Source organism: Mastigoproctus giganteus, chromosome 4 (assembly GCF_048544385.1).
Source record: "Mastigoproctus giganteus isolate SK-2022 chromosome 4, ASM4854438v1, whole genome shotgun sequence".
Classification (NCBI taxonomy): Eukaryota; Metazoa; Arthropoda; class Arachnida; order Uropygi; family Thelyphonidae; genus Mastigoproctus; species Mastigoproctus giganteus.
In genome coordinates, this window is record NC_143578.1 from 218106158 (window position 1) to 218121401 (window position 15244).

Here is a 15244-nt window from a genome sequence, read left to right on the forward strand (position 1 = left end):
CATTAGCATTAGTAGAGGCATATGATGCAAGAAAGCAAGCTTATTCAGCATCAGCCAAAAAAAAAAAAAAAAACAACCACTACTCCCATTTCACCCCTCCGTTCGTTCGAAATACCTGTCCAGCTGAGCCTTAAATTTATTTAGGCTATCAACTTCAACAACAAGCGATGGGAGTCTATTCCACAAACCAACTGCCCGCTGGCTAAAGGCAAATTTCCGCACATCTATCCGACATCCGTCCTTCCTCAATTTGAATTTATGCCCTCTGAGGTGATTATTCTGAGCAAGAGGAAGAATCCCATCGGCATTGAGCATGCTCAAGCCATTCAAAGCCTTATACACCTCTATCAGATCACCTTGCCGATGCCTAGTCTCCAGGCTCTGTAATTTGCAAAACTTAAGCCTTTCTTCGTAAGAGCAACCCTTTGTTCCATTCACTAATCTTGTTGCCCTTCTCTGTACTCGTTCGAGCAGCTCTACATCCTTCTTGAAATGAGGCCTCCAGACCTGTATACAGTACTCAAGGTGTGGCCTGACCAATGCCTTATACAAGGGAATAATCACATCCTTATCCCTGCTAGAAAAATTCCTGTATATCATTGACAAGACACCATGAGCTACTCTTGCAGCTCGTCTGCACTGCTCAGAGAACTTCATATCTGCCTGCACAATTACCCCCAGGTCCTTTTCATTCTCTACCACTGTCAGCGTAGTACCACAGAGTTGATACGTTGATCTGGGGTTACTGTTTCCCATATGTAGTACTTTACATTTGTCAATGTTAAACTTCATTTGCCACCTCTCAGCCCATCTGCTCAACATTTCCAGATCCTGTTGCAGCAGCATAGTATCAGTAGTGTCCTTAACAACCCTGCCAACCTTGGTATCGTCTGCAAACTTGGACATTAAGCCTGATACACCATCATCAATATCATTTATAAATACAGAAAACAACAATGGACCCAACACTGAACCCTGAGGAACTCCACTAATAACATTAGTCCACGTTGAGCAGTGTCCATTGATTACCACTCTCTGTCTTCTGCCACTCAACCATCCCTTTATCCATAGCAGCAATTTGCCTCCAATGCCACACTTCTCCAATTTGTGCAGCAGTCTTCCATGCGCAACAGTATCAAAAGCCTTTCTAAGATCCAAATATATAATATCAAAGTTATTCCCTGCATCCAGTTCTTTTGTGACTACATCATAGTATCCAATCAAATTGGTCAGACAAGACCTGCCCTTAACAAAACCATGCTGTGTCTGAGCTATAACTGAATTCTTGTCCAGATGATCCTGCAGTGCTTCTTTAACCAGTGCCTCCATTAATTTTCCTGGAACCGAAGTTAAACTAACAGGTCTATAATTACTTGTGTCAGCCTTTGATCCTCCTTTGTGAATTGGGGTTACATTTGCACATCTCCAGTCCATGGGTACCTCCCCTGAGTCCAAAGAAGCTCTCATAATTATGGCTAGGGGTTTGCTTACTTCCTTTGCTGCCTCCTTTAATATAACTGGATAGATCCCATCCACCCCTGGTGCCTTTTTTATGTTTATCCTCAGCAATTTCTCCTCCACTTTCCTCTCAGTTATTAGAAAATAATCTAGCTCACTGCCAATGTTTACTTCACCTACGACATTCCCCTTCCTGAATAACTCCTCATGTGTGAATGTAGATGCAAAATACTCATTTAGATTGTTAGCCACCTGAGCAGGATCCTCAACTGTTGAACCATCAACATCCAGTGGACGAATCTGATTCATCCCTTTCCTTCTTGAGTTTAAATAGGTAAGAACTCTTTTCTGTTTTTCTTTGCGTCCTTTGCCAAGGATTTCTCATAATCTGCCTTTGCCTGCCTAATCTCCTTTGTGACTTGGTTACAGACCAACTTATATCTATCATAGGCTTCCATGTCACCCATTAATTTGTATGTATCCCATGCATTTTTCTTCTCTGCCATATGTCTCATTAGTTCATCTGACAACCATTTAGGCCTGAACCTTGAACAATATTTCTTGGTTGGTATGTAAAGCCTGATAGCTTCCAAGATTAGTTCCTTGAATGCTTCCCATTTTGAATTTGCTGTTTTTAACATCATCAGTTGGTCCCACTGTATAGAATTTAAATACTGTCTCAGACCATCATAGTCGCCTTTACGAAAGCAAAAACCCTTCCCTTTGCCTCTGATGGTAGTTACCTCCTTGAGTAAATCCCACTTCAGCACACTGTGATCACTGCCACCCAGTGGTTCCTTTATCTGCAGATTCCTAATGCATGAAGAATCACTACTGATAATCAGATCAAGAGTATTACTCCCTCTAGTTGCCTCCCAAACATGCTGGTGTAGAAAACAATCATCCAATAAATCCACAAAAGCCCTGCTAGTGTGTGAGTGACCAACCCACAAATTCCAGTCAATATCTGGGAAATTAAAATCCCCCATTATAAGACTCTCTGATTTACTGGCCCATTCTATTTCCCTGTACAGTATCTTATTATACTGATCAGAGTCATTAGGCCTATAGCACACTCCTACTCTCAATTTTGATTTACCTATGTTTATGTCACACCAAACTGACTCGACACTGCCCTGTCCATCAATGTCGACTGGCTTCACTTCCTTGGATTTTATGTGTTTTTTAACTAATAGCATAACCCCTCCTCCCCTCCTGTCCTGTCTATCCTTTCTATACACATTGTACTCCCCAAATTCCAGTTCTGCATTCCTTATATCTGTGTGACACCACGTCTCTGATATCCCAACAATATCTGCCTTTGATGTTTTGAGCAATACCTCAAATTCATCAAATTTATTTACTAAACTCCTAGCATTGGTGTACACGCAAGTATACCTGCACTTGTTTCTATTCTTAGCTACCCTAACACAACCCATGTGTTTACTTGTATCACAATGACTTCCAGCAGTCTCTGAAATATCCTGCATCTTGTTTTTCAGGCTTCTGCTCATTCCAATAGAAGCAGTGCAAGAATCTCTTTCACCTCTGCCAGTGGCTACTGTTAATCCATTAGTCTTTGTCTCCCCCCAAGCTAGCAGTTTTCCGACCCACCTAACACTGCCTCGATAGCATCAGCAAATATTCTTGCACCCTTTCTATTTAAGTGTATCCCATCCCTGTAGAAGCAATCTCTCCTGTTAACAAGTACATTCCAGGCTGAAAAAAATTCTACCCCTTGAGCCTTGCACAATCTTTCCAGGGCCGAATTGATCGACAAGGCTCTCATCATATACTCCCTCCTATCGTGTCTGGGCAGAATTGCAGACACTTTCAAATTTAACCCTACTTCACGGCTTTTTTTCAACAGTGACCTGTACTTGTTAAGTAATTCCGCTGGTCTCCTACTCTTAATGTCATTAGTGCCAACGTGTACAACTATATCACCTTTTGTGCCCTTAAAAGATGATATCTGCTCTACAACGTCATCAACCCTTGCCCCTGGCAGACATACCCTGGTCCTGTTCCACCTATCCTTTTTACAAAGCATGTTCCCCGTTTCCCTGACAATAGAGTCACCAACAACTACTAGTTCCTGTGGGACCAGCGCATTCTGCCTTGGGGGCTGTCTCTGTGTTGCAAGATGACCAAGTGCAAGCTCTGGCGTTGATGTGGGCAGCTGAGAGCTTGATGGGCCCCTCAATTTATTTCCTTCGAGGGCATCCACCCTGTCCTTCAAGGTCTCATATAGGCCCATAACAACGCCGAGTTGTCGCCTAATTTCCTTGCACTCCTTGCATCGTGCACACACAAAGACATCCCAATAGTAAAGCAAAGGAAATTTGATCTCTAGACATGTTTGTTTTCTCTGTATGGACAACCCTCTTTAGTTGTACAAGAATTTTGGGTTATGTCTGTAGATGCACCGTTTTAGATAAGTCCACAACCATTAATCAATAACCAAAAATCTGATCTAAAACTTTACTGATATTTATTCCACCAAAATATTCTCTTAATAATTCAGTAACTCTGAGTATGTGGGGATTGCCTGTCTTGTTGTCATTTCATCAAACATGTTTCTTTGTCTAGAATGACATTTTCCAAGATATATACACATCTCTGTCGATTTATGGATACAATAATGAAATGTCCATTAACAATTTCTTCAAAAATAGTGAAAACTGATGTAAAACTGTGTCATACTATTAATTTTCATAAAATTGATCAGATGTGCCTTATTTGCATATTTCTTTTTCTTTGAAGTCACACAATGAAACTTAGTTATTATGTTTCATTTATGTAGATTAATGATTGTGTCAAAACTTTTACATTAAGTAAATTATTATCACCTTGTATAATTATTACTGTCTTTGCACCATCTGACATGCAAGGCTTCTTAAGTTCTGATATGCTGCCAGGTCAGCACATAATGTGTCAAAATACATCTAAAAAAAAAAGTACACCAAAGTTTGTTTATAGAATGATAAAAATGTAAGTATCTTTTTATAGAAAAGAAAACACTTGTATTATTAGCAAGTGCTAGTATCTCAGCAACGTAGTTAAGTGCTCCTATTCTGTAGTTGTCACAAGCCTATCATGACTGACTCAACAGCAGTCAAATAACCAGGCAAAGGTTATTTGACTGCTGTTACATTGGACAGCCACATGTGCTTGATGCCTGTGGTTATCATGTGACCCGTTTGTAACACTGCAGGAAAGTGGCCAGCTAACCAATCAGTATAACATAGGAATTGCAAGAGCAGTTTCCACATAGACTGTGGAAATTAACTAGACATTAACTCATATAGGCTATGCCAGTTGACAGCTGCCACTAGTACCAGTGCTCACTCTGAGACACAAGAAACTGCACCCTGCATGGGCATGTCAGCACCAACACTGGACTGCTGACATGCATAAATCAATCACCTGGTCTGATGACTCCCATTTACAACTTTGTCGTGCTTATGGGTATAACCACATTTAGAGAAACAGGAGGCCATGGCACCTGGATGAACTGTTGGTGTTTGGCAGGCTGGAGGCAGTGCTGTTATAGTTTGAGGACTGTTTTCTTGACATGCCCTGGGTTCTCTGATCACCATTAATCAATAGCTTAATGGGAATGCTTATGTTTCTATCATTGCTGACCAAACACACCTCTTCATGTATCCATACAACTCCAGCATCTATCAACAAAGCAACATTGCATGCCATGCCATAAGACCCAGCAGGTTGCCATCCAGTTTCAGGAACTTCTGCTTCCCCCATGGCTACCCAGTTCACCTGATCTTACCCCACTTGAGCATGTTTGGAACCTAATGGAAAAGGACTTTTGATGCTACAACCATCCACCTGATAATGTGAGGTCATTACTGGACACATTTTGCAATGCATGGATAGCACTACCACAGGATCTACATCTTGCAACACTTTGTCAAGTCCATGCCAAGACATGTACAGCAGTCTGTGTTATGGGAAAATGTTGACCCTATGGGGTATTAGGTAGGTTTTGCTAATGCAAAGTCAACTCATTTATATAGTCCATTATTCAGTGGCTCATTAGTAATAAATATTAAATTCTGATCCATTTATTGATCTTAAGAATTTTATAAAATCATCCAGGTATCATATTGACAACTTTTATACACAGTTGGCAGTTTAAATTAACTTTTAACAAAGTAATAATAAATTTAATAATTATTATTATTTTATTATATTATATTTTATTGCAGTATCCTGTGTTGCTGTTTGCTGGTGAAGCAACTCACTCCAGTTTTTTCTCAACTGTCCATGGAGCATACATCACAGGCTTGAGAGAGGCAAGCAGAATACTAGAATTATACAGGTATATTCAAATTAAAAAGGTCTAAAGTGTACTATTGTTTGTTACATTGCATATAATTATTGCACATGTTTAGCAAGCAAACAGAAATTTATTAAATCCCTCTGATATAATTTTCAAGCAATAATTCTTTTTTCATCATAAATTTGCATATAGTTGTTTAATTTCAGATTTATGAATGACATATTTAAACCCGATTATATCAAAATGTTACAAGAAAGTTTCTAAGGTTCTGTCCGTGTTTTATCTATGATTGTTTCATCCTAGTACTTAACCTTTCACGAGCAAGTTGTCCAAGTTTTCCGATAGCAATGGGCCCTTGGAATAAATTCCTTCAAGTTAAATTTTTAAAAAATTAAAACTTTTTACATAAATGCCTTTTAAATATTAATTTTTTTCTTATTTTGATTTGATTAATCATTCAACATTAAAGTAAATTATTGTCAAAAATCAAACAATTTTGAAAAAAACAAAAACAGAATTTAATTCATAAAAAAGATAAAAAAAAATTGCTTTTTTATGCAACATTATCCTCTGAACCTGTTTATTTATTTATGCCAACAGATTTAATTTATTCAATTTATTGATCTGAATTCTAGAGAATTTCTATTTTCATTCTAATATCTATTAAAATTGTGTCTACTGTTAGTCAAAAACACAAGAAATGGCAGAATATACTAAAAAAATGCATTTTTTGAAATGACCTGCAAAGTGTAGATCTACATATGCATTACAGGCAACACACCTATCAAAAACGTAGATCTATATACACACTCATGAAAGGACTAAAGAACATACCATCTGGCCCATCACTGAAGTTGATTTTCTTTCTCTCTCTCTCTCTCTCTGTGAATATGCTTCTGGGCCATTTTATTCCTATTTGAATGGAGAATAATTCAAATTAAAAAGAAGTAAAATCACTCAAACATAAATTTTAAAATGCCTCAGTTTGTTTAGGAAAGGAAGTAATGTACTAATTTAGATAGAATTTTTTTTTATAACAGTAAAACTCATTACAGAAATTGCAGCTCTTAATGAAAGTTCTTAATAACATTTATCTAAGAACCGGTGACTGAATTAAGAATTAACACAAAATATACTATGTTGAATACACATGAAATGTTAATGCATTAATGCAAATTCTTTTCATCAAAATGACTATTCATCAAAACATCCATTCTGATGAAGAAATTTTTATATAATTTGGAAATGATGCTATATGGTGATTATTTCATGGCTATTCCTGTTTGCTCTTCCATAAATGAAATAAATCCATCCTGTGAACACGAAGTATCAAAAAGTTTCCATCTAACTTAAGGAGGAATAAATTTGTCTTCACGTATTTCTAATTTAGTTGTTCTTTCTACTATGAGTAAATTTGACATAATGTTTTCCAATACTGATGGTTGCATCACGGTTGATAGTTTTGGAGTTGGGTTGGGGTCTAGACAGTGATTCTGGGTTATTGTCTGTGTCGTAGCTATTGTTAGGGAACTACATTAAAATGTAGTTTATTAAATTCATTGTATTTTAATTAATTTATGTGATGGACTAGGAGAGTTGGATAAGAAGCCTTCCTACAAAGAGATCAAGGTAATCCCTGTATTATTTACTAAAAGTAACAAAAAATATAGGAGATATTGAGCAGATAATAGCTCTTATTATAATAAATTAAATGAATATCTGCCATATTGACATCAGAATACCATTTATTCAAGATCAAGATAAAAAAATTAACATGTAGATTGAAAAGAACAAGAAGAATAATGGTTCACTTACAGGTAACTTCCAAGGCAACTGATAACTGAAAAATCAACTCATTTTAAGAACAGTTGCCTCTGATAACTCACTTTAAGAATAGTTACAGAAAGAGTAGATGGATTCATTTCAAAATTTGCATGCATATACGGCGACGTCAGATATGCACTTGATTTCAAATTTACTAATTGTTGTTGTTCTTATTTTTACTAATTTACTAATTTTTACAAATTTACTAATTCTTGTTGTTGTTCAGACCTACTTACCTTCACTGTTTAAAAAATAAGAAAACTAGCTATAACTCAGAATGAAAATGTGTTTGGATCTCTGTTCCTACAAAACTTTTTATCCTTGCAATCAGTAGGTCGTAGGAATAAAAAATTGTAGGGATGAAGTTTGACACTTTCAAATTATGTAAGGGTCTATTCACATACTCTATATTTATCCAGCATAATCCTCCTGAGTTATCCTCAGCCTGTATATTGATGCTCATGAATATCTTATTACATATTAGAAGGAAAATGTTGCTTGTTGTTGCTTCCCCCCTATCCCTTTTCAAAATGCCTTTCTGACCTACAGTGGAAAATTTATTGCAGAAACAAACCAAAAGCAAATTAGCCAGCTGGCCTTAAATTGCTTGATTTAATGCAAAGTTGGAGTCCACATGTCTTACCAAAAACAACAAAACTTAACAGACTAGTTTTTAATAAGACAAACAACCCAGATTGCCTGCTCTTACCCTGAATTTAGTCTTGGACAGTGAATCTGGTGTAGACATAGCATTCACTTTCCTAAAATAGAGACAGTGCTATTATAATATGTGATAATAAAACCTGTACATCAGACATTGATTAGAATTATCACAACCATTTGGCTTTTAATTGCCCTTGCACTATAAAGCTTCTAGCAAAAACTCCATATTTATGTTTCTTGTATTGTTCGAACACAACAGTTTATAAACTTGATGTTTTTGAATCTTTATTCATTAACACATTCAAAAATCACCAGTAATTTTCTGATTGCATTCCTTATGCTTGCATTCCAGCAAAACTAATGAAATGTGCAGTACATCACATAAAAAATGCACACATTTAAAGGGCATAGAGGAAGGATGAATAGCATCGATTTTTTTTAAATTTTAAACTAATTGCTCCATATAATGGTATATCAAGAAAGGTTTTATCAGACAATTAGTAAAATTGAAAAAACAATCAGAGTAAGAAATAAAATTCCCAGGAAATATTACTGCGCTACCAAAAAATGATTATAGTTCATACTCTGCAGAGAAAGAATCATCAGGGTCCATTTTTTTATATAAACATCTATGTTATTTTTCCTTGTTGAGAATTTCCAGTGGATTGGAGAGAATTGATATGGACCATAGGAAGAGGCAATCACCATTTTTCATTATCAGTTACTCTTTTGATATGTTCAACAATTGTACTCAATATCTTCAGCTACTTTATGTAAGAAAAAAGAAAAAAAAGTGACATATCCTTACATTGTCCATAAGATATTAAAAGGCCCAAGTTGTTTATCATGGTTAATCTTATTTTAGCTTTTTTCCACTCAGCAGTTATTACTTATATAAAAAAGGGGGGGGGGACCTGAAAGTGATAATGAACTAAATGGATTTTTCTATTTAGTTCATTAATTTTTCCAAGGAAGTTGTCCAAAATATAAGAATGCTCAGCAATTAAAACAGTTTCACCTAAATCCTGTAGCTAAAGTGCTTTTGAAATTTTCCTTTGCAACTATTGTATTACTTCCAATAGGAAGTAATACACACAAAGAATCAGGTGATCTAAATGTTTATTTAGATGAAGATTTGACCTGAACATTTTTTGTCATATTAGATTCATTAAATTTTTATGACTTCTTTTTATTTAGTTTATTAAATATATCATATATTTTGTGTCAGTTTATTAAAGTTTTATGATTTTTTTATCAATAATTTATGATTTAAATACCTTACTTTGATTAAAATAATCAAACTACTTTAAATCTTTTTTGTTTAGAAAATAATAATCATTCCTGGATCTTAATATCTTTTCTGAAGTAAATATAAGGTGTTAAGTGTGTTAACAGATAAGGTGTTAAGTGTGTGTGTGTATGTTTCAAATAATGTCTTCTTTATGTACAAATTATCTTGAAACCTTCCGGTAAATGTTGCCACCACCTATCTGTGTTTCGAAATAATTGTAGGCTGACTTTGAAATAGGTAGTAGCACAACAATAGTTTTTAAAATCAGAGTTGAAATCCAAGTTAGCTATTGTTGTTCAGTTTTGACTTAAAGTAAAAATTATCTGGAATATAGCATTTGGATTTAAATCATATGCTGCATAAATAAATGTAGAAGATAGTTTTTTTTTTAATTTTTCTGTTTTTGTATTTTTTTTATTTATGTATAAATTTTATTTTTATGAAATTTCAAATTTCGCAAAGGAACACTCCATAGAGCCAATTTCTGACAGAAAGCTTGCTCTCCAGAGACCATACTCACTCAGGGAGCTCTCTCCAGAAAGGGTTACGCTAAGGAAAATCAGAAAGTTTTGTCATGTTTTAAAGAAACAAGTCCAAAAAGCTTATTATTATTATTTTTTAATAAAAAAACTTATTACACTGTGTTTATTGTTTTTAGGCACATGTGGCCCTTCCTTTTATATTCACACCTATTTTGATTGCTTTTCAGCCACTTGATAGTTTTTTAATGCTTTATTCTTGATCCTATTGCCTATTTTGATTTTAGTAATTTTTCTCAAGATTTCACAACTAGAGGAAGTATATGCATTATCATTCTCTAGGATATCAGTTTCTTTGTTTTCTCCCTTTTAGCAGCTTTGATTTAATGTTCTTCATGTTAAGATTTGTTATTACTTACTGAATAAGTAAGATTGATTACAGTATTGATGATGTTGCCGATGTATGAATTCCGAGGAGCAGAGATATTGGCATTATTTATTATTTGCTTTAGTCCACTACATTCTTCTTGAATTTGCACAACAGGGCCAGAATTTTACTTTGTCACTTGTGTAACATTTCATATAATGTATAATTCTCTTCTGGTTATATTGCTGTAAGGATTATAAGATCATTAGAGTTTTAGAAATTTCAGTGATTTTAATAGCCTCTTTTTAAGATTTTGTTGGGAGTCTGGAACAGCATTTATTTATCCTGAAAGAGGCCTCTGAGGTCGGGAAAATTCATGTCTAGGCAATAAACTCATACGCCGACCATTAAATAAAATTTTACTGTAACTAAAGTTTTTAAAAATAATATAAAATCAAAAACAAATTATTTACAATAAACTAATGGTTGTATATTACAGAATGCTAAAAACTGTAATAAAAGATCATTTACTATAAAATATGCTAAAATCCGTTAAAAACCTGAAGCTTTCGAGAGCGTCAGCTCCCTTCTTCAACATTAATATGACTTCCTGCAAAATCTCTTTATATAGCAGGCTCACGGTACCTCCACACGTGGTATTTCTCCATGTGGTTCCATCGACACCTGGGTAGAACCAGCAGAAATGGTTTGGGTACATGGCAAACAAAATCGTTCATCCGAACTTAATACAATTGCTTCAAAAATAGGATGAATACCTCCACACGTGGTATTTCTCCATGTGGTTCCATCGACACCTGGGCAGAACCAGCAGAAATGGTTTGGGTACATGGCAAACAAAATCATTCATCCAAACTTAATACAATTGCTTCAAAAATAGGATGAATACGCATACCTCCGTCTCTATTCATAGTATTCTTACTGGATGAGCCAATCCATAAACCCTTGAGCCATTTACGCTCCTAGTATCCGTGCGCACGATCCAAAATAATAGCGTCCTCCGGGGAGATTTGATGCTGCTTCTCCCAGAAATGTTCGGCCACAGCAGACTTATTGTAATCAGCGGTTCTTATGGTATTTAAATGATTTTTTTTTTTGATTTTATATTATTTGTAAAAACTTTAGTTACAGTAAAATTTCATTTAATGGTCAGTGTATCAGTTTATTGCCTAGACAGCATTTATTTAGTTTCCCAATGTTATAATGCTCTCCCAGTCCTGTTTAGCATCCCTTGATGATCTTATTCAGTGATTTGCATTTTGCTGCAGGCCAGTGATGTTATTTCTTTGTGGTTCCCTATGAATAAATTAAAACCATTATTAGTTTTGCTGTCCTCTAACATACAAATTCATTTAACATATGACTAAGTAATAGTTTACTTATTTCATTTCTCTTATGTAATTATTTAGAATTTTGTTTGTCCCTACGATATGGTTAGTAATAAATTTTTTTCCTAACTATGATGAACTTTTTGGTTTCATTTCACTGAGATGGAGGATTATCATAATTTTATTCTACCAAGAAAGATTGTGCATGTTAATTATAGAGCCTTACATCAGAAAGTTATTTTACATATACATATTTGAAATGTGTATTGTCACTCCTCATTTCTTTTTTAATTTATCTTTTTTTTTTTTTGGTTTTAGTGGAGGAGATAATGGAGATTATACCACAGAGTCTGAAAATTATAAATTATTTTTAATGTCTGATGGTGACCATACAGTGGACTGGAACTGCATGAACATCAGCCCTTTTAAACAACTTTTACGTCCTAGAATTATTATAATAGGTGGTGGAAGTGCAGGATTAGCTTGTGCTCAGCAGTTAACATTAAATGGTTTTAAAGATATTGTTATTTTGGAAGCACAGAATTATCTAGGAGGAAGAATACAAACTATCAATTTTGGTAAGTGTCCATAGGCAAAATGCTGATCCTAAAAAAATAATAAAAAAATAAGCTAAAAATAAAATTTTTTCTGGGATATTCAAAATGAGGCTGTTGAAAGACATGATTATCTATTCAGCGATGACCAAGCTGATTAAAATATACACTGCACCATATAATGTAATTTAGATGACATTACAAGAAACCCAACATTTCAGAACACTGCAAGTCCTTCATCTGTGGGAATTGGAATAGATACACAATGAAATTTTATATAACCTGAAAAGTAGCCACAACCCCCAAATCTTCAGTTCAGTTATATTTCCAGACCATAGTAGAAGCCAGGTTTACAGTTCAACCAGAAACAGCATATACAGCAGCAGCAGCATCACTTCATCCCCTCTACATTCAGTGTGGCTAACAGTAAAGAGAAGCCTTAAATCCAATCAAGGAGGTGTAAACTGACCACTTGACCTATCTTTGTTCCTGACTTTTCTTTTCCAGTCTTTCTCTTTGCTTTATTTTATTGGGTATCATGACTGGAGTACTGTATGTAATATTTATTCCTATATAACAGGAGTGGCCAACTTAATATGTGATACGATCTACTTTTTTCCTTCAAAATGCGCCGCGATCTACCATCTCAAAAATTTCATTGCACAAGGTGTACAAATCGAAGGATTACTGTATATTTAAAATTCGTCGTGATCGACCGAAATTAAATCCGCGATCGACTCATTGGCCACCCCTGCTATATAATATCGATGTATATATACCATAGTTTACCCATAAATTCAAACTATGTATGTAGTGTAAAAGGCATCATTTTAATTGTATCTCATATTATGGCTGCCTTCACAACGAGATACCAGGTATTGCACTACTTTGAATAAGTAACCCTTCTTTAGTAGAGAAGACTACTGTTATTTATTCTCAGTGGATACCACCACCCAGACTGCACAGTTTCAAAGCTGTTGGCCTATCATCGGTGGGTGGGTAGGTACCCTGGTAATGCAATGTGCCATCACAGTTGCGAAGTGATTCCACAATATGAGAGATGCCAAATGGTGTACAGATAATGTATTTAAAGATGAAATGCACAAGGCATAATTTTATATGGGTTTTTAATAATTAACTATATAATATTGGTGTAAATACACCATGGTAATATTTATTCTAGACTGTAGACATCTTAATCTGTAATTTCATTGTATATTTTATTCCAGTTCCCACAAATAAAATTTCAGTGTTCTGAAATATTTGGATTTCTCTTAATGTCCAGTTATTAATTAAATTTCTAAATTATTTTATTACATAACATAATATTACATTATGTTACTGCACAGGGCAATCTATATTTTAATTAGGTTGTCTGAGATATCTTAAATGAGAAAGTTTAATATGTGATAAAGAGTTATTAAATCCTAGTAATTAGCATTAGTAGAGGCATATGATGCAAGAAAGCAAGCTTATTCAGCATCAGCCAAAAAAAAAAAAAAAAACCCACTCCCATTTCACCCCTCCGTTCGTTCGAAATACCTGTCCAGTTGAGCTTTAAATTTGTTTAGGCTATCAACTTCAACAACAAGTGATGGAAGTCGGTTCCACCAACCAACCACCCGCTGGCCAAAGGCAAATTTCCGCACATCTATCCGACATCCGTCCTTCCTCAATTTGAATTTATGCCCTCTGAGGTGATTATTCTGAGCAAGATGAAGAATCCCATTGGCATTGAGCATGCTCAAACCATTCAAAGCCTTATACACCTCTATCAGATCACCTCGCCGGTGCCTAGTCTCCAGACTCTGTAATTTGCAAAACTTAAGCCTTTCTTCGTAAGAGCAACCCTTTGTTCCATTTACTAATCTTGTTGCCCTTCTCTGTACCCGTTCCAGCAGCTCTACATCCTTCTTGAAATGAGGCCTCCAGACCTGTATACAGTACTCAAGATGTGGCCTAACCATTGCCTTATACAAGGGAATAATCACCTCCTTATCCCTGCTAGAAAAATTCCTGTATATCATTGACAAGACACCATGAGCTACTCTTGCAGCTCGTCTGCACTGCTCAGAGAACTTCATATTAGTTAATTAATCACAATTAACTGTAATTAATGATTGCAGTATACTGACATCTTTATGAGCATTAATAATTATAATAAATAGTTTATCATTAATTTTTAAGAAACTCATTTATCATTAATTTTTAAGGAATGTCTGTGAGTGCTGTTTTGAAAGTGTCTAAATGCTTTGGCAGTTTCAGAGCATTCCAGCTAAAGCTGGATAAAAAAAAAAACAAAAAAAAACAATTTTTGATTTCTAAATGTTGGCAGGTGTGTAACAGTATTATGAATAGATCACTTGAAACTGATGCAGATTGAACTCATCTCATTCTGTTTTCTAAAATAAGTATCCAGAATTTTGAATGGCAGCATTTTCCCTTTTAGGTTCTACAACCAAGACTACTGCTATACTGTATGCTACACAGTATTACATGTATGGTTATAGCAAATTAGAAGAATGCACCCATAGACTTTGAACAGGCTATTAAAATAACACATAATGTGACAATAAACCTCATCTCTCTATATGAGAGAAAGGATGGAAATTTAATTACAAAATAGTTTTAAGTAAATCACAGATTCAATTCATATATTTTCACAGGCACAAACAAAAAATATTCCAATTGCAGAGTTAGCTTCCCTGTCAAAAAAAAAAAAAAAAAAAAAGATGCAGTTATGAGGTTTTTTGTTGTCATCAATTGTTGTGCTGTAAAATGTGTGCGTGTGCGTGTGTGAAAAAACCCTCTCACTGCCTAGTTCTGCTTTTGTGGATATCAAGTTTGATGACCATATTCAATTGTGCCAATTACTATTTTAATTTTGCTCTACTCTTCTGCTTCATAAGTTTATAATAAATTGACTGCTTGTCAATTTATTATAAACTTATGAAGTAAG

At 35.0% G+C, this 15244-nt stretch overlaps 1 protein-coding gene across 1 annotated transcript in view; it reads left to right on the forward strand.

The window, feature by feature from the left end:
• LOC150087409 (uncharacterized) overlaps nt 1–15244 on the forward strand; it is a 107984-nt gene that overhangs the window by 51182 nt on the left and 41558 nt on the right. Inside the window, exons 6-7 of the mRNA XM_090372050.1 lie at nt 5688–5800; nt 12050–12309. Of these exons, the coding sequence (XP_090228176.1) occupies nt 5688–5800; nt 12050–12309 (373 nt within the window). The remainder of the gene's footprint in view (nt 1–5687; nt 5801–12049; nt 12310–15244) is intronic.